At 35.8% G+C, this 27862-nt stretch overlaps 1 protein-coding gene across 1 annotated transcript in view; it reads left to right on the forward strand.

Moving 5' to 3' along the window:
• The window catches only part of LOC118273621 (zinc finger protein 629), a 58380-nt gene that overhangs the window by 13044 nt on the left and 17474 nt on the right, over window positions 1–27862 (forward strand). Inside the window, exons 2-4 of the mRNA XM_035590676.2 lie at window positions 6177–6305; window positions 19279–19930; window positions 20030–20211. Coding sequence (XP_035446569.1) covers window positions 6177–6305; window positions 19279–19930; window positions 20030–20211 — 963 coding nt within the window. The remainder of the gene's footprint in view (window positions 1–6176; window positions 6306–19278; window positions 19931–20029; window positions 20212–27862) is intronic.

Here is a 27862-nt window from a genome sequence, read left to right on the forward strand (position 1 = left end):
GATTGGTTCACCATTAGTCTGATACAATTTCAAGACGAAGAAAAAGTTCAACTCTTTTTTGATTTACGATATTAATTACTTAGAAATTAATCTTGAGAACAATGGTTTGAAATCAAGAAAGTGTATGGTAGAATAGAAACAAATCATTACCACAACTAGTGAATGAAATCTACTTCATTCTTAAACCTTATTGCTCAATGTAACTATCATCTAGATCTAGACTCACAAAACGTTGCCAACAAGTTTTTAAAGCTTCTTCCCAATTGTGGTAATTAAGATTGATATTGGAAGTCTTCCCAAAACGTACACAAAGGCCACTTCCTAGTTTCACATCATGATTCATACTTGCAATGTCAGTCGTGACCATTTAAAAATAGATATCCCTGTTCACACAATGACGATCTATTTCTATTTATAGTAATTGGTCTGTAGTACAAATTTTACCAATTTCGTTAGTCGGCCGGCCGGCGGCTTTTGGGCCATTGATGGCCTCAATTTTTTTATATTGTTGAAGATTTTCTTTATATTTCTGTCGTTGAAATACTTATTTTTGGAGTTTTTTGGAGAATCCGTAATAATTAAATACAATTTACATTAGTGACGGATATAACTGCCTCGCACACAGCACATCAACAGCCAATAAGTGGCCACTGCTGACCAAAGACCTCTTCTCACACCAGGAAGGATATAATAACTGCCTACATACGAATAATTATAATCAACAACATTTGATATTGTTGAAACTCGAGTGCATTTCATTGTGAGCTTATTCCATCCTAGGCTTTTTCTATCTAAAAACTAGCGTAAACAGCAGTAGGTTTGACAAGCAACTAACAGAAAAGACATTATTAATAGTATCAAACTTGAAGTCACCAAATAATATATATCAAATAGGCAGTTCCTAAAACAAAACATAACAAACTGCACTATGCCTAATCATCTCCAATCTAAAGTCTTGTAGATGAGTCCCCATAACACTTATCCGTTACTAGTGTCGGTACCGCCGACCTTAACACTCCTGGCGCCACCGAATCGCTCTCTTCCTTTGCACTGATTGCCCTTGCTTGCTTTGTTCCTGTCCTCACGCCTGCATGTACCTTTAGAACTAAATTGGTGTTGTCAGGTTGGTTAGTTTCTTTAAAGTCTATAGAATTACTGTCTTTTGTTGCAATTACAGTTCTTGGGTGATTTTGTAAAGATCTTTTGCGTAAGTTATTTCCAATATACCATTGTATGACCTGGTTTTTATAGACGATATCTTACTTTAAGATTTGGCGGTTATATGTTTTTCTGACAACAAGATAACTGATTTCTTTACTATCTACAAATGATTTTCTTATCCATTCAACACTAGTAATGAAAAGTTATCATAGAAACAAAACTTGGTCCTTAGGTACGCGCTCACCACATTAACTAATTTGGAAGGACCACTTAGTAAGTAGGAAGACTCATTCACATTAGAATCAAGCTAGCGTACTTTTGTTCTCAACTTTAAAAGTGGTTGGCGCCACAAAATCGGTATCTTCCTTTACTCTGATTGTCCTTGACACTTAGTTACAATCCTTATCCTGCTGCGTCAGTTATAATTCATCTGAAAGGGTTTTTGAATTAAGTAATTGAGCAAAAATCAACCTCACTATAGGATAACCAACTGCAGATGATAACACTCATGAGATAATCAAAATACTCTTAGAATTTACAACACTCTTGACTTATATTTCCTTTTACTTGACCATTCAAAGCAAGACCAACATCAACCATCTTAATAAAGACAATAACTTTGAATCCTAACCCTATACACTCAAAAGCTATAATCGCAACGATCATAAAACCAATATCACCACAATATTCTTCACTTAGCCGTCGCAAATTTAACTAGGGTCGACTGGCGCCAGAGAATCGGTTGCTTCCTTTCGAGCACTGATTGTCTCATTTATAGCCATCCGTACGTAATCACGTGGTAGACCATCCATCTACATTAGTGAACAAACAAACTGACAGGAAGATAGAACAATAGAGCTTATTATATTTAAGTAGAAGCCGTTTTTCGAAAATGGCTTTTGATATAGATTTAAAAAAGTATTACATTTCACAAAAAGTGGTTCAGGTCGGTTTATAAACGGTTTTATTTAGTTTATTTGTTTAGGTAAAATTTTGTAATTGGCATTTAACCCCTCCCAGACGTCCGACATAGTTTATCTCTAGTTAAGAATTAAGGGACATGTAATAGCGGATAAACCTATTCTTATAAAGCAGGTAATATTTAGTTTATACAAACAATACAATTATTATACTAAAATCTAAAACACAATAGGTAATAGTTTTTGTAAAGTGCGAGTCGAAATCATGTTTTAAACCCAGTTTTTATACTTAATTAAACTAATTCTATAATTATATGTTCTATAGACTCACGTGAGCTCTACTCTTCTTAATTTTTATTCAGTTTAATTCACACTAAACTGAATCAATGACTTTTACAACCATAATGCTGGAAAAATGCCTACAAAACAAATAATAATCGACCTTAGCCTATAATATAAAAGTTATAGCTATAAAATTTATGTATTTACTACATTGTGATAATAAATAATACCTATTACGTAAAGTTACAAATCAAATGGTTACTGAAGGTCATATTGATATCAGGAATTCTTAGAAAACCTTCAATGAAGCCGTATTATAGTTTTCTTAGACACATTTCTATTGGTTCCATTAATTAAATGTTATCTAGATAATAATTAATACAATTAATAAGAAAGTGGGATTTACTGTGAACGGATCCAAGGACCACGAATTAATCTTGAACTTGATTTAACTTGGTTTTTTCCATTTTAAGGTTAAATATGATTAGTAATTTCATATTTTTTGATTATGTTATCAAGGGTAAAATTAATTATACCTATACATCTGCATAGACATTTACACCTGTATTAAATAAATATACCTATTTGTTTGGTATGATTGTCTGTAATAGTGGTTATAAATTCAAAATTTAAAACAACCATATATCTTTCAGAAGTTCTTTTATATAAAAAATGACAGCAATATTTTTTAACACATTTTCTAGTACATTTATTTCTACTGGATACATATTCTTTTTTTCTAATGGATCGATTTCAATAAAAGATGTTTCATTTTCCGAACAAAAATAATGTAAGGTCCTTATTGAATTTAATTCATCACTCATAAGGAAAAGACTGATGACTGTTGATGAAGCGAAATGTTATCTCATAAGCAAAAGGACCAATTAAGTTTTTTTTTATTAAATATCAATTAAAACATGAAACAAATAACTAAATCAAAAAAGAACATAGAAAACCAATAATCATTGCTTTAATCAGTCTGTCTATCAGAATTACACGGAATACATGTAATCGATAATTTTTAATATCTTGTAACAACGGCTGTGATTACCTAAATACATGTTCAGATAATATTTATCGATAATCCCTTTGGAATTGTTCACGATACAATCGATAAAAAATCATCTATTTACTCGTTGTATGTTTTTTTTTAATGTTGTTATATAAGTTTATACTGTTTTGATTGGAATTACGGTTAAGGTATTTTGTTTTTATGTCACGCTATTTTTCTTTTCTTTCAATATAAATAAGGATTTAGTTCTTGTTTAACATCTTAGTACTATTATATTTGTGAAACCTGTACCTATATGTACTTATACATATGTATCGTTTAGGTTAATTATATCGATCTATCTATCCATAAAAACCAAAAATATCCATACTTAGTTTAAACCCGTGGTCCTTATCTTCGCCAAACAGCAACTGCCAAAAATGGTCCTTTTGGAAACACTACTGAGATAGCAGTCAAATAGGCAACATGAAGTCATATTCTTATTTCTTTAAACTGTCTACAACCATCATGCCACAACCACATTAGCTCACATTTGTTACATTTGCATTATAAAAAAGTCTGCAGACAAACCCAACTAATTTGTAATTGTAACTCCATTACTTTTCATTCATTCTAAGAACTAATGAAATAAATTCCGCGTATTAATATCACGCCTGAAGAAAGTGTACGGATGCAATGAAGCCATTAAGCTAAATGCCTTGTGACGGGGTATGAACGTGGTACCGAGGGCATGAGCCAAATCATGACTGACCATTTCATTGATAAGACAAACATTCAATTGTTTGATGTTAAGTGGGCCGCTAAGATAGAGCTCGTCTGAAAATAGGGCTAAGGATTTGAAAGAAAGAAAGAAAAATAATTTTATGCGCCAAAAAACAAACACAAAAAAAGAAAAAAAAGATTTGGAATTAGAATACTCATGGGCGATGTTAATCCTTGATTAAGATCTATTTTCGACATTAGTTTTTAAAATTTCTGTCAAAAATTAAGATCGATTGAAGAAAGTATACAAAATATGTAGATCTATGGACTTATATAAGTCAATCATTGGATTTGTGTACATGTAGAAATGTTAGTGCATTACTGCAAAACGGTTGCACGGTCTGTCTGCATGCATCATTGTGTTGATGGCAATTGTCAGGGTATTAAGTTTTGTATGAAAACAAACGATGATAAAATGCAATGACATTCCTTAGATATTTTGATGTCAATAAAATTATTTGGATTTAGTTTTAGATAAAAATAAGCTGTAATCTGTCACGTAAGATTTTGGTCGAATAGGAAAACGTTTATTTTTGTTATTTTAAAGGTGACTCCTTGTCTTACATTTGTCTTTAGGCATAATTATGTGCTCGTTATCACATACTATCCGATTGTTCATTTACTAGCTTGTCCCATATTCCATAAAAAATACTAGTCATTAAGAAAAATCGAAATTACAACAAGAAATCAAAACTTAAAAGAGCCAAATTTTCGAATAAAATATACCATACTCCATTATACTCCTTGCGCAACAACAAAGCGCCATTTTAGCGCCCTCTAACAACTTCAATTCCTTCTGGATCATCAGTTTTGTTTATAAGCTTCGCACGATGTTTACTCTTCCTCTATATTTAGAAACCTTTAATAGGGATGATGACGGGGTATGAAAATTAACAATCTATTTAGTCCGTCAGTTAGGTAATGAAAAAATATTAGACACGTATTTTTTATTTTGTCATATAAGATAAAACGAATCAAACTTTAGGAAAGGGAGTCATTTCTACATATAAAATGAAAGTAGACGTGACGTCACGTAATATTTCAAACGCTCCCGAAAAATACTACATTTTTTTTCGTTTTTATAATTTTAGTCGTTTTTGTTTTCGTGTTATTCATCTTCCTTAAGCATTTGATTACAACTATAATTACATAAAATAAACATTGAATTAGTTTTTTCCTATCATCTGTTTGCGGTTTTGGGAGCGCTCCGTTTACAACCTGTATATAAAATCTTAATGCAAGAATTCCAAGTAACACTTTATCCAACTACCTATACGAGAAACATAAAAATTCCCAAGAACAAAAACGAATTCAAGAATTCCTAGATAAACTTCCACCACGATCAATTTCCACATAGACCGGGCAGATGCGCGTGAGTCACTTAGCTGGCGTTCGAGTAATTACGGTGACACTGTAATGAGGAAGTGCCCTACTAATGAATATTGACTGGTTTACCCTCATCGTGCCTATGCGCCGATTTTTTAATTCATTCATAAGATTTTTTGGATTACTTTGAAATTTGTTTTCATTATTTCTGATTAAGTCTGCTCGTGATTAATGTTATACATGATCAAGTTATTCTTTGAACATTTGGATTAAAATGGCGCGGTGGTTAGGTAAATGGCTGCCGTGTAACGTGTCGTGAGTTTGAGTCCCCTTTGTGTAATCCACAGATGCATGTGAAATTGTATGATTTGAAAATCTTAATGTGGGGTAACGTTTTAATAAACAAAAGAAAAATGTATAATTTTGTGTAAAATGAGAACTCTTTGAACTTAGATAACAATTCTATTCATTATTCTATTCTAGCAATGGAACTCGATGACTCACTCATGAAAAATGGATTTTCGGTGTAATACATGCTATTCTCAGGATTATATCTTATTCTCAGGATAACAACATTGGTGTTAGGTTGTCTATAATAGCGATCATGGAAGTCATAAGAGGAGGGGAGGAACAAAATCTTAGATTCCAAATCAAAATATTATATTCATCAATACTACAATTCAATGTCTAAATATATTCTTCTTTTCTTGCAGGAGTGACAGCGAGTGAAGCATTACGGAATGGCTTGTGCCAGTCTCTGTGGGGTGCCTCAGCCAGTCGATCGGAACCGAGGATCGCATCTCCACCTCCACCAAGCCATGAGACTCCGTACCCTGTGAGAGGTAACAATATTATCAAATTATCCTACTACTAGCTACTTCCGCGCGGTTTCACTCGCTCTGCTCGGTCCCTATTGATCGTAGCGTGATGATTTATAGCCTATAACCTTCCTCGATAAATGCGCTATCCAACACAAAAATAATTATTCAAATCGGACCAGTAGTTCATGAGATTAGCGCGTTCAAACAAACTCTTTAGCTTTATAATATTATTAGTATATTAGTATTAGTATAGATTATTACAGATGCGAAAGTTTGTATGTCTTTTTGTTCCTTTACGTCAAAACGGCTGAAGGGATCGCGATGAAATTTGAAACAGATTGCAGTATAGCACTGAAATTATGATGATGTGATTACATGCTATCAAGGAGGTCAGCTCAAGTAATAAGGAAAATGTCAAACAACAATATAACATACAATTTTACAACCTTTTTTAAAACACCACAATGCGTTTCGCACTTAAAATATTCACTATCAAATCGTCATAAGACGTCACTTGATCACTTAATCCTATTATGAAATATCAGTATTCCGCCTTTTTGAGTATACCGCCAATAATCTCCAAATTCAAGTGTTTCTTCAAATAGAGACAGATAAATCATATCTTCTGTGCAAAGATAATAATTCGCTAGCAACTGAAAATCACTCAGACGTGCCTGAAGTTCAAATAGACAGAAAAAAGGATTTGTTTTCAACTATCGTCTATCATAGTAACATTGATTTTAAGTCTATTTTGATAGATCATAGAAATAGTTTACGGACTATGAGTACCTAACAGAGATACAGGATTTGAAACCGTTGATTGTCTTGATAAGGTGTTTTTTTCTTTAGCAAGAGATTATCTAACGGAGACGTTATCAAAATTCACGATTTTATCGAGTAAAGACATAGAGCTAGATCGAGTTAATCATATCTTCGACTCGATTATTTCCACTGACCTAAAGAATCGATTACAATGTTAATCGTTTACCAAAACAATCAAGAACATAAATAAAACGCCGTCAAACATCATACTGGACTTCCCTATCTATATTGCAGTACAGGCCACATAAAATGACCTAAAACTAATACCGAACATTTAATAACAAGTAGAAACTTCAATAACATTTGGTTCCTAAATCCCACGGCTTCAGATTTGGGGTTGACACTATCTTATCAGTAAATGTCAGCTCGTATCACTGGCAAAATTACGTTGTTTTATGACTTTGATTTTGGCGGTGCCACAAAGGTAAGATAGCGGCTTCGATATCCTCTATCGACAGTTTAAACGGCCATGTTATGATGCTTGTAATTTTTGTGTCGAACAAATTTTGTCTAGATAAGGTACGGATAGAGAATTAGTGTGGTGTTATTAGTTTGTTTATACCTTTATTGGCGGTAGCCATTTTGTTTGATGCGCTGTAAGCTCGGACTTGGGTAATTTGGTTCTTTTCTCTTTGGTGTGATGAAAAAACAAAGCTTATAGGTATTTTTTGTGGTACGATAAGTCTTTGAGTACTAAACGGTGTTTTTACAGTTGAAATTAATTAAAAACTGTAACAAAAAATCCCATAGCACTCGCGTGATAAGATAAAATATTTAACTTGAAATTTAGTTTCCTTTAATTTGTTTAATAACCAAAACAAGAATGTCAATTAAAACGTTTTGCCAATTACGTCACAAGAATTAAAATTTTATCGACATACTCGAATTTTCCTTTACTCTTTATCCCACAAGACATAAATGGCTTGCTTAACCACATCCAACAAATTAAAAGACCAGAAAATATTACACACAATGTCGTCATCACACCATTTATTACTTAATAAACCTTAACATTAATTATTATATGTTATCGGCTTACGCACGTAACTGTTTGACGAGGAACTCGACTAGTTTCAAGCCATGCTAGAGGCTCATATTCATGAGCAGCATTCCGCGACACACGACGCGGCGATTGACGCGCTGCTACTGTTAAACTAGTCGAGTTCCTCGTCAAACAGTTACGTGAGTAAGCCAATAACATATAATAATTAATTCAGTATGTCTCACGAAAGTTACAATAAAATTAAACCTTAACATACTACATTAATTCAAAAATACTCAAGAACATAAAGCCGTTGCTGACTCTCCAACCATTTGTATGGGTGTTGTAAATCCGATTTGGACATGTGTACCCTGGTAAGCAAACATAGCTGGGTAGATAACGACCAGTTATGTTAACCAAGGGATCGTGTGGCTGGTTCCAATAAAACATCTTGCTTCGACATCAGTTTTCGATTTACGATTTTGAGTATTCCTTTATTTAGATAGAGAGTTTGGATAGAAAAGGCAGCGAGAAATAATAGGCCTAAGATAACTATTTAGTTTTGTTTAAGTACAATCTGTTTTTCTACGAATATGGAAGTGTGCTGACTGTACTTCCAAGTAAAGCTATAGTTTATGGAAGTGACACTAAAAATAATTGCGAATATGTGCAGTGTTCAGCTTCAGTTTTTTGTGTTAGTTGGTAGTTAGAAAGTCGTCTAAAGAATGACTTCTTACGCTTTAAGTGAGGTGAGACGCATTGTCAAACTCTTCTTACTGACTACAAACCACCCGTTCCTACTCCTGTTCTTCGAGCAGGAGCCCTGGTAACCCACTAGGTGATCTGCAGCTCTGGGTCGGGAATCAGCCCTATTGGTGGTCTGTTGGTTCTTTAAGGCGCGCGCACTTTTAAAGCATTCGAACTTACAACGGGAAATGCTAAGGACACTCCTATTACCTTATGTTATTTTAAGTAAACTTAGAGTTTTCAAACCCCAGACATAATTGTTCAATACTTACTTGTCTACATATGACACAAAACACAAACAAATTCTGAATAAAAAACGAGTATCATTACAATCAACTGCAGTTCTACGTAAAATCAAGAGACAGTCAACCCTTCAACCGCGACATGCGGCTCTAAATGACCAAACAGCCAACTTTAACCACAGTCCGCGATCAATCAAAGGGTAAAATTCGTGCCAGGTATAACCGTCAATATTTGCCAAGCGGTCACGACACCGCTTTAATGTTTACTCTATTATTCACTACACTGTTTGCCAAGTTCAGCCAAGTCGCGCCAAGTCTTGATAACCTTTGTTGGCGTGACTTTTGCTCGTGGCAATTGTTTGATGTTTGTCTCTCTGGACATTATTCCGTTTCGTAATTTGTTTGTCAAGCTTGGCAGGGTGACTAATCTCGAAATCTACTGGCTACTCTGTTTGTTCAGCGAGGCTTTCATGTTGAATTAAAAAGTAGGTAAAATACTTATCAGGCATAATTTATCTTTATGGGTCTAGAAGTAAAATATTTTGGATTTATACGAAAGACCTAGTATGTAAAAGACAAATAGACGCAGGTTTATGAGGCTAAAGCGCCAAAAACATTGTAATATTAGCCTTTTTTTTCAAACAATCCATGTTTTATTAGCAAGCATTAAGTTTGTGAAATTAACCTCAATCACACACGAGGGGCCATTAAAAAATAAACCTTGTAAACTGTCCATAATCACAAATCTTGGCGCTTTGTTGGCTGGCAATTATCAAACGAGAGTTTAATCTCAAAGACACCGCAGTTTCGTAAACGTTTACAGACAAACAAACAGTCAAACGGCATTTGATTTGACGGGTGACAAGGTAATTTGTGCTTTAGTGTTATGATGTAGAGTTGGAAATGTGTTTGTGGTGGGGACTGCACTTTTAAGTTGGTATGCATCACAAATATGAAGCGTGCTATTGTTTCAGCAAATAATTCCGAGAAACATTAAGAAGAGAAATCGGGGCACGTACACAAAGGCGCCGCCGAGATAACGCAGGGTCACCCTAGAGTTGATAACCTTATTAAGGTAGAGGTTAATGAATGAAAGACTTAGAAAAACCGAACAAATGAGAAATGGAGTGCTCATTAGGACCATGATTTGCTTTTGTGATTTTTGAATGTCAGTTCTAGGGTTAGGTTTCTTGCGGGGCAAAGGACCAGAAGTGTAAATCAATTTTGGTCCTTATGGAAATCTTGATTCTTTAAAACACAGTTTCATACCATTACACAATTGATATTATAACACGAGTCCTACAATAAATTAAAGAAGCGCAGACAATGAAGGACTTCTTATGACATTGTGGCAAATTCTCAAAACCATGCACGATCTTAAAGTGGTCTTCCTGCATTAGCGAATTTTCTCCACTTGAACATGCCTGTGATATCTTCAAAAAACTCAAGGTGCGACCACTGTAATCCCCATTGTTGATAGCACAAAGCTTCTCTATCGTATCGTACCGAAAGACCTGATTTGTCAAATTTATCATAAAATCGAGAATGACATAGTAATACCATGAGTGTGTGACGTAGCGTGACGTGTAATCAGGGTTTTGCCACCTGAGACGAAAATAAGAAATACGTGAGATGACATTTTTGTAATGGCAGTCTTTAAGAGGAATTTAAATACATGGTACAATGTATAAATGGTTTAAAACTTGTCCATAAAACCAGTGACTTAAACTAAACTTAAACTTAAAACTTAACTTATAGTCTTCAATCAATTACATAACAATGGTATTATACAAATAACATTGAAGATTGTAATTTCAAATAAAAACAGTCACAATACACCGAAACGTTCGTCAAATTACCACAAATCCAGTTAACAGTTAACGATAACAGTTAAAGATAACAGTTTTATCAATCCAAAATATAGAAAAGACCCCCTTTACATAGGTAATCTAAAACCCCAATTTATCGCATCGCATATTCTGAATGCATTTCAAATTGCAACAAACACAAGTTTGCAGTAAAAGTCTGATTCACTGAACACTGACAAGCCGACAGTCAGCTTTCATTCATCAGGATATGACTGGAAAACATTGATAAACCTCTAACTACGTGATTTAAGTGTAGAATCAATTACCAAGCTGCTGGGGACTACCTAGCAGGTTTACCGGGGCTCCGGCTCGAAAACCAGGAGTAGGAACGTGGTGGTTTTTAGTCAGTAAGAGTCTGTCACTCCCTCTCGCCTCGCCCAAGGCGGGAGAAGTCAATGGATGATTTTCCCCCCTTAAAACAAAAACAAAGCTACAATTATTGACATTGACCATAAAAGCAGCACAAACTTGAAGGTTGAATCCAAAGATATATTTGTAAAAACAGCGTTGTAAAGATAAAAGGAATCGATAATGGTATGTATAGGTACATAAGTATGTATGTACACGTATATAGTGTGTTGTACAATCTGCGGTTTTTGTGAGACACGTGCTGAAATGGTGTGATTTTTTATTTATTTTTTTCTACTTTCATCTGTTGATCTTACTTCGCTTCTTAAGTAGATACCTTAAAGTTATCGGAGGTCCAATTAGCCTCCTCCCCTCCCCTCCCCTCCCCTACCTTCACAATCCTTGATTCTCCAACAACCCTTCAATTTCTAACCCCAAAAGGCCGGCAACGAGTGCGTAACGCCTCTGGTGTTTCGGGTAGCGGCGATTACTTATCATCAGGTGATGCGTCAGCTCGTCATAATTCTTGGGCCCAATAGAGAATTTAAAGCCGTTCATCTATGTTCCATTAAGATAACATTTTAACATTATCATGGAACCAAACTCTTACATAATACCCTACATAAGGACCAATTCTATGGTCCTTGTGATCTTAAAACTTGACCAACGTTAAAACCCTTTTGAAACAAACATACATTTTCAAAATATCAGTTAACAGTGGCAATATGTAATCACTCATAGACCTTCGCGTAATAACTTTGATTATTGTAATCCGCCGAAATGGATTACTGCTACAAATCCTTTGAGATTACACCCGAGGTTTAGCGATAAGTATAATGATTTTTTAATATTATATAGATTTTTTTGGGTGACACGTAACGTTGGCTCTAGATCTTTTATTGTACTAGATAATATTTGGATAAAGCACTTTATTATCAACTCGTGTTATTTCTTTAATAATCGTGCAATACGGATTTTGGTATTTAATTTAATGTAATGCAGGTATTTGAAAAGATATACTTAATTATGAAAATGAGTAATATAGTTTCGTGTTTTACATTTTTAAGCTTTGGAGACAAAAACAGTTGCTTTTAATAGGTTTATGAAGTTAATTAATAGCATGAAATCGGCGTGAAAAGAAGCATTTGCATAACAGTGGAACATTTACAGGCTAATGACAAATAAGCGATATATTTGGGATCAATATTGTATGCATAAATAAAGTTACAATTTTACCTAAGGTATTTCTATTGAAAACGTTGCCTCACATTAGAATTTTCTCCTATGTCTTAAAACGTGTTTACAAATATACGCAATACATAACACCCAAACCCGAAACAATTATTTGTGGGACATACAAAGAGTACACTTTATACAGCAACCAGTTGCCCAGTCACCACGCCAACCCAAGATTCCATTTAAGAAACCGAAAAAAGGTTGACAAATCAAATCATCATGTTCTTAAGTTTCATAACCCAAATCAGGTAAATTGTCTTTTAACTAGATTATCCTGAAATTACCGCGTTTTTCACCTGACTGTACACTGTTGCTCTTAGTTAGATACAATGAAGTTACGTCATTGGGTAACTGAATGTAAGTAGTCACTGAAAAAAATATTAGTGAAATAAGTCCAAAGTGATTCATGCAAATATGACAAAAATTTGTTACATAATGTTGTTGAGTATGAAAACATACTAAAACTGATATTTAGTCTGTGGGGAAAATCATTCAATGACTTCTACCTTGGGTGAGGCAAGAGGTCAGACTTACCTTCTAAAAACCACCCTGTTTCTACTCTTGCTCTTTGAGCCGGAGCCCCGTCAACCAGTCAGGTCTTCCGCAGCTCTGTATCGGGCATCAGCCTTACTGGGCGCCAATTGTGGTGATCTGATGGACCTTTGAAGCACGCGCGGAACGCAATGCGCACGTATCTGGTTCTAATTCTGGCGAAGAGGGATGACAGAAAGTAGAATATGCTACTCTTTACCAGTTTATCTATGGGTTCATCACCCTCATGGTTTAGAGATAGCATTTTAAAAGATGTAGGTTTATCAAAGACCACTGCTGCCCAGTTATTGTCAATGTGTAAAGCCTTAAGCGGTTGTCACAACACCCACGGGAAGATTAAAAGTGGTGCCAAGTGCCTTATTCCACCGTTATCATACGTCTGTTGTAATATTATTTGTACCAGTATAGGAATACGTACAAAATTAAACAAATAATCATGCATTACACGACATTATTTAACATCAATAAAACGTAATTACTAGCAGATTTCCAACACTTTATTTGAACCAATCAGAGCATGATATTAGGAAATGACGTTTATTGAACAAATATAATTTTATAATAAGAAATAAAAAGTAAAGTTATGCTCATATAACAGCGATAAATATAACAGAAATCATTAAGACAGTGGGTAGTTATTTACAATCGTGGATTTTAATAATCTTATACGATAAAAGGTATTAAAATCATATTATTACGACTGATAAAGTTATTACAAGGGAATGATAACATTTGATTTATGCATATTTACTTACTTATGGCAGATTTATTCCTATTAAGTCACGTGTAATTAAAGGTAAGAATTTTGCGTCGATTCTAATGCTTAAAACATTTTGTTATGACGTCTTCGTGATTGAGATTAGAGAATAATTTGTTAATTAGCTATTTTTGTGAGCAAAAATGATCATTATTATATAGGCCTTATAAATAGGACTAATATTTAGTCTTAACTAATCACATTTAGGGGATTAGTTAAGACTTAATTTAGGGAAAGTCATCTAATTACATACATACATATCGTCACGCCTTTAATCCCCGAAGGGGTAGGCAGAGGTGCACATTATGGCACGTAATGCCACTGTGTACACCCACATTTCACAATTTATATTGTAAATCCCATGTAATAGGTGGTGAGCCTATTGCCATATACCGGGCACATTTCCAGACTCCATGCTACCACTGAGAAATTTTCGAAAAAACCGAAAAAAGCCCAGTAATACTTCGCCCGACCCGGGAATCGAACCCGAGACCCCTTGCCCGGCAGTCGCACTTGCAACCACTCGGCCAACGAGGCAGTCATCTAATTACTTATAAGTTTTTAAACTGACATGGTCACTAACACTAGTAATCAGTAGTCATCTAATTACTTTTACCGCCTTGGGCGATCGGAGAGGGAGTGTCATACTCTTGCTGACTAAAAACCACCCCGTTCACATGGTCACTTTTTATCCTACGGAACCGAGGGCGAAGCTGTTGGCTAGTTAATAAATATATTTTTTAATTTCAGTTTTTTCAGCTGTTATAAGATTTTTTGGTACATATGTAGATGGCAGGAAATTGATGAGGAGATAGGAATTCTAGAGATTGTTAAATTAAAGATTAATAATATCTGTCGCTGGCTTATGCTATTATCAATATAATTAATTTAATTTACCTCGCTAAATTCCGAAACGGCTAAGCCAGTTCTGATAAAACTTTCTTATAGGTATCATTATGCGATTTAAGACTTTGCTGCCCTTATGATTAGGTTTAAAATAAAGCTATGCATATCTGAAACAGGCTTTCTATTTTAAGAATTTTAGTGCTAAATGATAAAATCTTCATTAATTATAATCATGTATAGCCATTTATGTTATCCGCAAAATGACCAATAAGATTATTAGGTCTAAAAGATTAAATGTAAAAGCTACATGCCTATTTCTTTTTTGACTTAGGTATAACAAAAGTACATAGATTCTACGAAAATGTATTAGCTAAGCTGTGAAACTATGTAACAGTTTCCACCGATACTAAGCTATGTAGTTGTGCGAGGAAGATGTGCAGCTCGAGTATGCGATGTATCGATAATAGGGAAGCCATCCATAACACGCATCCATAGCACGCATCTTTCCACCCGTGCCCGAGCCCGTTTCCACCAGTGCTAAGCTATATGAATATGATTGGTGGAAGCCAAACGCATCCACAGTAACGTAGCATAGCACATCTCTGGTGGAAAACTGCCTAAAGCTCGAAATTATGTAGCTATACTTAGGTAATATTAATTTTTTTTATTTCACATCACAAGCAAATTAAAGTGATCCATATAAACATTTAACACTTGCAACGCGCATGGGGTCAAAAGGACCAGTGGTATTAAAATTTGAAATATCCGACACGGTCCCCGTATGATTTAATTTCATTTATTACTACAAATCTTGATTAACGATAGCGACGTGACGATGCATTTTTAGTAGTAGAGTTTATGAATTGCATTTCGTTTTGGTATTGGTGTTTGATTAACTTATGGTGGAAAATTTGGAGAGTCGGTCACTATATTATTGCCTACCATTTTGCGATGGAGATTATGGTTCTGTAGTTAAGTGGTAACAAGCTGTAATACGGTCAAGTATTTTGCCTTTTTTTGAGGGTTGAAAATCATCCAATGACTTCTCTCGCCAGGGCGAGGCGAAAGGGAGTGTCAGACTCTTACTGACTAAAAACCACCCCGTTCCTACTCCTGCTTGTCGAGCCGGAGCCCCGGAAAGCGCGCTAGGTAGTCCGCAGCTCCAAGTGTTTAGGCTTAGATTAAGTTCTATTTCTAATTTCTATTTTTCAAATACATAAAGTGACATAAATAAAGTGAAACGGTTTGAAAATTAGTCGATATTTTATTATAACTTTCATGAGACTTACTGACATAACTGTTTGACGAGAAACTCGATTATTGTCAAGCCTTTCTAGAGGCTCATATTCATGAGCAGCATTCCGCGTCACATGACGCGGTGACAGTCGATGCTACTATTCGATTCGACTGCACTCTGATTGGCCGGCAAGAATAAACCAACCAATTAGAACGCCGAACGCTACGCATCGCGAAAACAAACTCATACTGAGGTCTCACTTTTATCAGGCAGCAAAATTAAAATAAAATCTGGAAATCCCTGTTTCCGAAAATGCGTCATTACGTTTATAGCCATATCTTACCTACCTATACCTAATGTTGATTTAAACAAAGATACTGTTTTAAATTAACAATTATTTATCTTTGCCCAACATGAGGATTAACACTGATACACGAAAATATTGATTACTTATAATGTGACTCATAACGGGATGATACCGTGGTCATGAAAATTCTTTCGTTTAAAAGTGCATTTTAAGTATATATTATACAGAGTGTAAACGGAACGCTCCCGAAAAACGCATCAATTTTTTTTCGTTATCTGTTATTCATGTGATATCAGTGTTAAGCAGTTGATTACAACGATTATTATTTAAAATAAACATATTTTTTTTTTAAATAAAACTAGTTTTTCGCCGTCACGTGTCACGCTGTTTACGGTTTTTTTTGGGAGCGTTCCGTTAACAGCCTGTATAAAGGATACTAATGTCCAACTTTGAACTATAAAACAATGAAACGTTAAGGTACTAGTTAAGACTACAATGTGGGTGTCTTCAAGTCTAGAGTGAATAGGCTCTTAAGAAACTAGTGCGCCTCACCATCAACGATTATATCACTACTTACCATCAGGTGGGTATGTAGTCAAGCACTAGTTTTAATCGAATAGAAAAAAAGTTTCTTATGCCGTAAAACAAGTAGTGTCAATTTTATTTCAGAAATCATTACAAAACTTTTTAAAACAGTTCATCAATTTATTACCTACTTATTTGGCTATTGTTTGCTATAAACCGATAGTGCTTAAACTGCTTCCATAATAAACGACATTACATTAGAAGCACTGCCATCGACACCGTCCCCCGTTAATTACAATTACATAAGTGCATTACTTCACTTTTTATAACAAAAACCATTTTTCACCAACTAAGCGACATTTCCGCGATCAAGCATTAACATTTTACAACAAAAAAAAAACAAAAAACAACATGGCGCTAACAATAAATCGCACTCACACACACGCAATACATATTTTTAATTTGTTAAAAGCTCTCAGAAAAATAACAATCTGAATGCATCGCCTGCAATTTGCGGCAAGCCTCGCCTTTTATAATTAAAATTGCATTAAGCCTGCAAATAGTCGGACATTAATGACGCTAATGCGCTGTTTGGATAGAAAAAAATACAGACAGACAGTTTGTAATCCAATTTGCAGTTAAAAATGCCTTAATTCGATTGCAGTTCCTGTGTTCCTATGTTTGTCTTACGTCTGGTAGGTTGACGCCAAAATAAGGTTAATAAGAGCCGTTTATGAATGTTTGGCCGCTTTGTTTTATGGGTTTTCGATATACGACTTACCTTTCGTGGTAGACTTACAGCATTATGTCTCTGTTTTGGTACAGCCTATGTGTTTCATGTCGTATGTCGTGGTGGCTCGGTGGTTTAAGACGCCTGCTTCTTATGCATGAGTGTTCGAAACCTACCAACGGCTAGTACCAATGTGACTTTTTCCGAGTTATGTGTACTTTCTAAGATTATTTAGACACCATTGATAAACGGTGAAGGAAAACATCGTGAGGAAACCTGGGTTTATAATTTTTAATTATAAGTTTGAAATAGCTAACCCGCATTGAGCAAGCGTGGTGATTAATGCTCAAACCTTCTTCGTATGAGAAGAGGCCTTTGGTCAGCAGTGGCCACTTATGGCTGATAATGTGAGATGTGTATGATGGGTTTCATGTATGTTAATGTAACTTGATGCATCAAAGGTCAAAGCAATTGCATTATAGGTTAACGTTAAACACAGTCTGCCTTAATTTATGACTCTTCTCTTACTAATGAAAGAGAAAAGGTAAAAAAATTACTGTGACTGATGCATCACAAATACACATTGCGAAAATTATAAATCAAAGCCCAAAATTATATCACATAATTACGAGGCAACAATAGAACGCCTTTCTTTACATTTATTGGGGTCCCATTGAATATTTGGCACTGCCATAAATTCGAGCATACTGTCGGGGCGTAACAATGAATCTAAATAACCATTAATATGTAATAAATACTATAGGGTGATAAAGCCGTATCGGTAGGGAGCAAACAAACAAGTGTAGGAGCAACCCTTAAACGCTGGGCATTGTTAAAAGAGGCCCGAGCGTGAAATATTCCGAGGGGACGGCCGATGACGAAGTCACAGCCGAATTCTGCCGAAGTTCTCCGATCAGTTCCGCTCCAAATGCCGACAGCTGCTGCGTTTCAGATGGGGGTCGCTCTTCATTAGTGGAGCTTGTCTCGCCTCGAGATGGATGTTTGTTTTTGGACAGCATGAGGTGTTGATGGTTAGTTGATGATGTATGAAGTTTATTCTGTGGGACATTGTATCCAAGATTCGTTTTACAGTTTTCTTTTGGACACGTGTAGTTCAATGTCACGTGTTTCTGTTTCGGTTGGTCGTGGGAGTTATTTTATTATTATTATTATGAAAGAAAGTATAATAAGAATACTTAGTAAAGTCGGCTCCAATGCGTAGAATATTATTATTTTTGTTGTAGCTGTATATCTCAGTGTACATAAGGTTCATAACAAACCAAAAAGAAAACCCAAGCTGGTATCAACTTTGTAACAAGTCGAATTAAGTCCTTTGGAATAACTGAATATCTATTCAATACCAAATCCTTAATCAAACATTGAACAATACCAACAAAGCTAAACAAAACTGAACAGCAATAGTTGCGTTTAGTCGCGCCCGCGGATTAGTGAATTGTAAAAAAAGATTGGGGTCCGAAACGACCCGACGTGTTAATTACGGGGGTTGGGCTTCGAGGGTTGAACAGATGAAAGTCAATTTGCTCCAGCGACATGATACGGCCCATTTCGTTCGGAGCGACAAGTGTGGCACCTGCGCAGTGGGGTCTTTATGACCCAAACAATTGTAGGGTTAGATGCATTATTTGCATCAGTTTCAATGATGACCACTTTTGTTCGGAACAAAGGCTGAATGATGACAAAGGAATTGTTTCGTAATAATATTGATAGAATTCTATAACCTTGTATACAAAAGCGTTTATTTAATGCGTATTAATTCTATTTGTTTTGTTCACAGAGGAAATCAAATTCGGTATCAACCGTTTAGTCAGCGAGAGAACAGAAAGGACAGAAGATGAGGAAGAGGAACATCATAATGAGACACGACCTGAGGGCATATCCCCAGCCTCGCGCTGCGGTAGTCCCTGTTGGGCGCCATCACCACAATCCCCAAGATCTGTTCGCTCCAGTTCCCCAGAACTTGAAGTGGATTCCCCACCATCTTCCCCAAGAAGACCACCAGACACTTCCCCTCCTCCTAAAAGATCGGAAGCTTTCTCTGTGAGTGCATTGTTACGACCTGATGCCCCAAGAGTGCAACCTCAAAGACCATTCTTATATCCTCCACTGCCTTTTGCGGAGTTTCTGAGAGATGCTGGGAGCCTTGGTCTACCTGGCTGGGGAGGGTACAGCAACCTGTACCTTCACGCTGTTCAAGCAGCTGGTCCAGAACTCTTGAGGCTTCGTGCAGCTGTCCTTGGTGCTCCTGGCCCTTTATCCAGGCCTTTACCATTAGGAGATGTGTACTCCTGTGTCAAATGTGAGAAGATGTTCAGCACTCCTCATGGTCTGGAGGTGCATGCCAGACGATCTCATAACGGAAAGCGGCCCTTTGCTTGTGAACTCTGCAGCAAGACATTCGGACACGAGATCAGTTTGAGTCAGCACAGGTGAGTTTTTAAAATGTATGTTTTGGATAAGATATTAATTTGGTAGACAAACCACTAAAGACTGTCTACATCAAATAATACTTCCCTTTCTTTTAACAGGGCTGTCCACAGTGTCGAAAAGGTCTTTGAATGCAAGCAATGCGGGAAGACCTTCAAACGATCAAGCACGCTGTCTACCCATCTTCTGATCCACTCTGACACCAGACCCTACCCTTGTCAGTACTGCGGAAAGCGTTTCCACCAAAAATCGGATATGAAGAAGCATACCTACATACATACTGGTAAGTACATAAACTATTTCATTTCTCTAATAATAGAAACACCAATTAGGTTTGAATCAAAGAAAAAATAATCAAATCATTAAAGAAAAGAGCGTACTCCTTTTTAAAAGACCGGTAACGCATTTGTAACTCCTCTGATGTAGCGGGTGTCTATAGGCGACGCTGATCGTTTACCATCAGGTGATCCGTCTGCTCGTTTGCCCTATAGCATAAAAAAGAAGTTATTCCTATTTATAAAACCATCTAAAATTGTCAAGGTCACAAAGTAAAGCTGACACGTCTTTCAGTCCTTTAACCAGAGATAAAGGGCGAAAAATCCTTTAGCCAAAACCGTTTCACTTCGTGCTTTTAATATTTAATTTGGACCCGAAACACTATTGTTAACACACAATCAAGCCTGGTGCGAAAGTGAGAACGGTCAAATGAAATCGTAATGGCACTTAGGTACCGCAAAGTCCCACCGAATCTTATCCGCGGACTAAGTGAGATACCCAACACCTACATATATAGACCGCAGCATCTTACATTCATGAAGAGGGTTGAATATAGGGGCGAGAAGTTTGGCGCACAAATCGATAAAATGAAAACTGAACTCGTATGCTCTAGATTTGGATATTGCACGTGGATTAGTGTTTAGATTTTAGAATGAATTTGCTCTTATTTAGTGCTGTTTTGAGATAATCTGCGCTGGACTATTTAAAATTCGATGCTTTGTCTTATGATTGACGCTCATATATCAGAAATATTAGTTTAAACTAGTCAATGGTATTAATAGCTAAACAATAGCCCATACTACGTGTTTTATGTGCAAGATTTTTTACATTTTTTCTTGGCACTCCTATAAAATTACAAACAATATCATCAAGAAATACCTAATTCTGTTGATTGACACAACTCTTATTTAAAACAAAAAGCTTTCCATACCAATCATCGTCACCAAAGTTAATGTCTCTAAGATTGGAACAGTATCAAAATTCTCGCTACCAAAATAACTCCTTGAATCCGCACCCCATCCCTCTAGACTCTGTGTAGCTGTAACCCAATCGCTTCATAATGTAACCGCGACATTATGCGATTATTATAAAACAACAGAAACTCGTCTTACATTAATTATGTGGAGGGTTGTTTAAGATGTTTTGACAGCGTAACTCCCTGAATTATGTCGGATAAGTAAATGGACTTGGGAAACGTCGTGGTGAATTATTGTCTTGTAATTTTCGGTTTAAGTTTGTAATCTTGTGACATTTGAAACAGTATGACTGGTAACTTTTGAAAGTATTAAGGTGTTTATGGAAGGAACTGAATTATTAATCTCGCGTCTCAATTTATTGAGTGTCAACGCGTAGAACAATAAATAAACATCAATAAGTTGAGTACTTGGCTAGTTATCGGAAACGATGATCACATTGCCCTCATTGTCTACCACAACAGCTGATCTATTATAAAGCAATTTGTCTAACAGCGGGGTTCACTCAGCACAGAGTAATTCATGCTCTTTAATCTAATATCAGTACTGTGCTTATTGCCCCCTGTATTTATAAGTGAACTGGATACAATTCTTCTTCGTCAATATCATGTTTCATTACATTACTATTGTCACTTTCTTGGGTTTTAGCGACTTATTGTAAATCTTTCTCATCTTCACGTACTACATCTGTTTACTTCACATAAACTACACACACTTACACTCCCTTGCTTTCCACATAGTGAAAAACATCCCTTGTAGTTAAAAAGACGTTCCTTCCTGTACCAGTACCTACAACTCTCCCCAGTTCATTTAAGATAAGGGTGGGGGCGATATTCCGTGATTCAGACGCATAGATTCGCCGTTTTCATTGCTTTGACAGTGAGTGCGAGTGAAACAGCATTACATTTTACAATACGTGCGAAAAGGATGTAACAGAAGGGTTGGGTTAGTTATTGGGCACATGTTTCTGCTATAGGGTGGTCTGCAGATAGTGATGAATAAATTTTCATGTGAAATTTTCCGAAGGAAATTTTAAATTGCATCGAGTTTTTTATTGCCATCTAGATGAAGATGCAAACATTTTGGAAACTGGAGAAGTTTATATACAGTTATTTCACTAAATTAAAATACGAGAATTACCTTCACCACTTAAATAACTGCTAGACACCGTTTTCCCAAATAAACAATGCGCCAACCTTCTCCATTACAGTACCCATATCACACGAAATCCTACGTCCAAAAATTCCACGTACCTCCATTTACAACGGTACAAGTACAATCCCTCCTCTATCCGAAACGTTACTAGTCTCAGCAGCAAATAAATTAAACCACGCATCACACCTGATCTCACCCTAAACCTACCCCCAACGAGTAAATTATTAACGATATCAACTTAGCAAATAGTTGGATGAACGGTATTTTAATCAGCGTCCCAACTTCTTGATTAATGTGCCCCAACAACAATTTATCGTTGAAATTTTATTTATAATTACGCCAGCTAAATTAAACGGGTGATTAGTCAACGTCGAGGACTGGTTCGCGATTTGTCACCTCTAGTACTGAATTTGAGTGTAATTGGGCCCCTGAAGTTTGTCTTTACCTGCAGCTAGCTACAATTTAGGAGTTTCTAGTTTCGTAGTTGGGACTATTAATTGGGAAGTTAAATTATTCATGGAGTTCTACGGTACTTGAGTTTAGGATTCCGTTGTTTATGTATTGTACAGGAATTTATGTGTATGTGCATCGCTTACATACAACATAAGTAATTAGACTAACTCGATAATCATGTTCTGCATAATGAAAAAAAGAGGGCCTATTGCATTGCCCTGCGGCACTCCTCTTATTAGGCACTTATCAAAACTTTTCTCATCATAAAATTGGCCGCCCATTAACAGAGATTAAGAAAATAAAAATTAAAAAAAGAGGAAACGTGTAACAGAATTACGCAGACGTCTCTCACTCAAAGTCATGAATGTTTGATTCACTCAAAGGCCAAGTTGAAATATTTTTTAAAAAACTCTTCCTTCTCTTAATTAGCCGGCGAATAAACAAGTGGCACATTAGCTCTCGAAATAATTACACAGCGGCTGTATTCCAGCCTCTTTTGTTTGCTTTTATTTTCTTTTTTATTCAACATTACTTCCCCAGCTTCGGTTTGCGGTGAAGAATTTAAAAAGCATTTGGAAAATTAGTTTGGTTTGAGATAGCATTTAAAATGCAATTACAATGTAAAGCTGGGAATTGTGGGTGCGGTCTTTTTTACGTTTCACATAGCGTTTATTAAAGATATCATCATTATTGATTCATAATAATGATCAAAGTAACCAAGGTCGAATTCAGTAACAGAAAGCAATTAAAAAATAACACCCGAGACACTTCGCATTAAACGCAAACAGTTAAAAAGAGAAAGATTCTCAAAAAAAGATTTCACAGAGCAAAATGAGAAACCATAAAACTCTTAATAATCGTCTTATTCGAGCCAAATGTTCTCAACTTTCGTATTCACAGCCCCTTTGATTACTTTTTAAAGCCTTTTTACTCTCAAAAATAGCAAAGAGACATCTTCAAAGTCCAAAGCTGCTTGCTATCTTGTAATTGGATTCGTAAGGAGCAATTTCAACTTGGAATTGTAGAAATATGCAAATGTTAAAAAAATGCTCTTGATTTTTTCTTAGAAAGAGATCTTTTTATAATTATTCTAATTGTTTTTAATAGAAGCGATTTTAATTGAGACTGTTTAAGACTAGGTTGACATTGATACTATTGATCCAATTCTATGCAGGATTCTTTGTTTATATTTGTACCATTTACTCTAGCATATTGTTCATTGTTTACTCCTAATAATCTAGTTAGCACATATCAGGATAAATACCACAATGAATTATCTCACAATAACAACAACACATCCTGTATATTCATTCATACCACATTTTTCAACGATAATTTGATTGATAGTTTCATTATTCTCTTTATCTATAATACCCGCACTGAATTTCACAGATTTCGCACCGATGACATCATCCTGCGAGTTTAATCCATCATTAGCTACAAGCTTAATCCCTAATCGCAAATCCGCATTTTTATCAATATCCATCCAAAACATTTCACTGTTACGCTTCAATAAAACAAAAACGAACAGATATAAAACTAACTGTCCAATCTCTCGAAACCAATTCTTCGTACAAGATTCAAGACTTCAAGTATTCCATCCACACAAGTTGGGGGGGAAATCTAAGCGGTCCATAAGGAAAGGGGGCTTCAGGGGTGGGGGTTAGGTGTCGCTGCCCGGGGGGACTGAATCAAGGAGTGCTACGTGCTTTGAGTTTAATTAAGGATCTGGATCTTAGAATGCTTCGATTTTAGTGGCGTTTTCTTTTAATACCTTAAAACGTTTTATTAAATGGAATTGTGTGAGCCGAGTGGTTTATGTGGATGTAATATTAATTACTTTGGTGATTTGGTGTGATATCTTTTTTACGTTTTCTTGGTTGATATTTTGGATATCGTTAACGTCTGTCATATTTTCTGTTTGGTCTTAGAAATCATGTGTAGTTAACAATTCTTGGAAAATCATAACCCGTACTACCCCTACCCTATATTGGCGAATTATAAAGTCACTTAAATCACAATTCTCTACATTTGAAAATAACAAACGCTCTTCTCAAATCTTAACACCTTTGTTACGAGTTAAATCTTCAAGTTTCATCACGCTGACTGGTATTCCCGTGTCGATTCCAAAAAAAAGGTAACATCACAAATCCAGATTTGTATTTTATATTTTTCCACACGCAACTTGATCTCACAAGGGACATGCGCAGAAAAAAAATCAGTTTCGCGAGATTTTTTTCTCACGCGAAAAAATGACAGTTGAATTTGTATGCCGGGAGGTCGCCTCACTCCCATATAATATTAGACACTCCCAAGAGAGGAGGATAATTAAATTAATGTCCTCAGCCCTCTTTTGCCCCACGTTTCGTTGCCAGTAATCCGACACCTGCATTGTTTTCACTCAGTCGCTCTGTAGTTTTATTTTCTTATGTTTGTTCGAGAGAATAGCCTTTGTTGTCCCACGATATAGATGCTTCTAGAAAGTTGAATTATTCGTCACCTACTCATTCCTGGTTAATGAAAACTATGTAGTTTAAATTCCTTTCTGGGGTTATATTTAGGATGTGCGTATAGTAGGAAATAGTAAAATTATGACTAATTCGGTATATAAAAATCTGTTATTCCATCAAAATTTACGATTGAAACCGTAAATTTTGAAGTATTTTCATTCCATAGTTTACCATTCCCATAGTTCAACAATTGAAGTAGTTCCAAACCCGCAGATACAAGTCAGCTATTGATAAAAAGGAATTGAATTAATAACTCTTACAATTACTCTCACAGCAACTCCATTCATTTCCCATCCAAAAAACACACAAAAAAATCTCAACAAAATTTCTAATCCATTAACGAAGCTCAAATAACTGGCGTCTAAACTCAAAAAAAAAAGGAAATCAAACCACACCTCAATGTATCACTCATAACGAGAACCACTTAACCGATCCTGCATGTGCAAGAGTCGACGCGTGGCATCGCACGCGCCGCGCCGGTAATTCAATAAACACATTATCGCGATTAGGTCTAGCGCCCCCGCTGCGCTCAAAACGACCCGAGCGCCCCCAAGTGCTCCCGAAGGGACGGCAGATTTCGTCGGCTGATTTTGGCCATATTAATGATTACTTCTTTATTCTAATTTGTAGGGTTGAGTCCGTAGTGCCGGTCAGTGTTAGTTTTGCATAATTTACTATACAATAGCTATGGGGCATTGCATTCTTGTATGGTGTAACTATCTATTGCTTATGTTAAATTATTGTTGTGACTGTTTTTAATTTGAAACTAATTTGTAATCTCCTCTGTTTTTAAGAGGTCTATACGATCTCTTATTTATCCTCAATAGTGAAGTTGTTTGCAAAATTTAAATTCAGATCTAACCTAACTTTTAAAATGTCATTTCCCAAGTAAATACCTCATGACTGCGATGTGGAAAATTGTTTGACGCTTTAAGTTAGTATTTTTATTTGTTTTGCTATTTTTTTTCATGTTATACAGTAGGTTTCATTCTTTTGTCCATCATCTTTCTTCTTTCAATTAGGTATCAATTTTAAATATCTTACTTAAACTTTAGATTTTTAGCTAACTTTAACTAACTTTGGTGTGTGTACATAAAATTAACCATAAATTGATACTTTTGAAATGTCAAATTACAATTAAAACTTTAGCTTTACTTCGATATTATTACCTAACCTTCTATACACAATATCTTTACAAAACTGACTCATTATAAAGCAGAGGCAAATAAGTATTCATTGTAATAATGTCGTTTGTTTAAAAAGTAGCCGTTATCGCCCGCAGCACACTTCCTGCCGTAAATCCATTACAACTTATTAAAAAAACATGTTGATTAGTGCAACTGTTACTAGCAGAAGTTACTCGTATGTAATAATGAGTAATAAAGTTACTGTAGATATCAATATCACTTTGGTTTAATATTTTTTTTACGGTCGTGGTGGCCTGGAGGTTTGAGACGCCTGTCTCTCATGTATGAGTATCAAGTTCATTGGTACCTACCAATGGCAAAAACCAATGTGACTTTTTCCGAGCTACCCGTACTTTCAAAGATTATCTAAGACACCACTGACAAACGGTGAAGGAAAACATCGCGAGGAAACCTGGGTTTATAATTTCTAATTATAAATTGAAATTGCCAACCCGCATTAACCAAGCTTTGCGATTAATGCTCAAAGCTTTTACGTGTGGGAAGAGGCTTTGGTCAGCAGTGGTCACTGATAGGCTTAGTGATGATGATGATAATGAATGCAGCAAGGGACTAACAATTAGGTATAGGTTTGTGTTTCTGTGTTTCCTGATGGGTATAACCTGGGTGTCTTCAAAGCCCGAGTGAATGGGTTGCTTATGGGAAGACGTGCTTTATCGTAGGCCGCATCATCACTTATCATCAGGCGAGATAGCGGCCAAACGTCGGCCCATTTAACATAAAAAAGGTACGATGTCAAAGAAAATAGATCATACAAAAACTAGGAAATAGTGCACAAATTATCCCAAAATTATACTTACGCAACATGGGAATCGAACTTACCCTATAACATTAGCCACTAACTCTCAACGGAATAGAAGACTTCTACATGACAAAATCATCCCTCTGTTTATAAATATCCAGTATATTTTGACCTGCCGTATCATACCTTATCTATGTACACACAGGTCAAATAAAGCTGGACTTTTGACACGAACATCAGTTGCATGACTTTTTTTTAAACTTAAAATGAGTTCCCATTGATATCTATTTCAGTAATAAGAGTGGTATTTTAAATAAAAGTATCAAAGAGTACCGTAGGTATAAGTATTCCGGAGTTGCGGACTACCTAGCTGGTTTACCGGGGCTCCGGCTCGAAAAGCAGGAGTTGGACCGGGGTGGTTTTTAGACAGTAAAAGTCTCGCCTCGCCCAAGACGAGAAAAGTAATTAGATGATTATCCCCCACAAAAAAATTAATATCTGTTCCTCAAAAAAAAAAAAATGTATCCTAAAGTACCATAGGTTGTATAGATGTTTATCGAACCACAAATGATATGGAATGTAAAGCCGGGTCCAGACGAGTGTAACGTGTAATGTAATC

This window comes from Spodoptera frugiperda, chromosome 1, assembly GCF_023101765.2.
Source record: "Spodoptera frugiperda isolate SF20-4 chromosome 1, AGI-APGP_CSIRO_Sfru_2.0, whole genome shotgun sequence".
NCBI classification, from domain to species: domain Eukaryota; kingdom Metazoa; phylum Arthropoda; class Insecta; order Lepidoptera; family Noctuidae; genus Spodoptera; species Spodoptera frugiperda.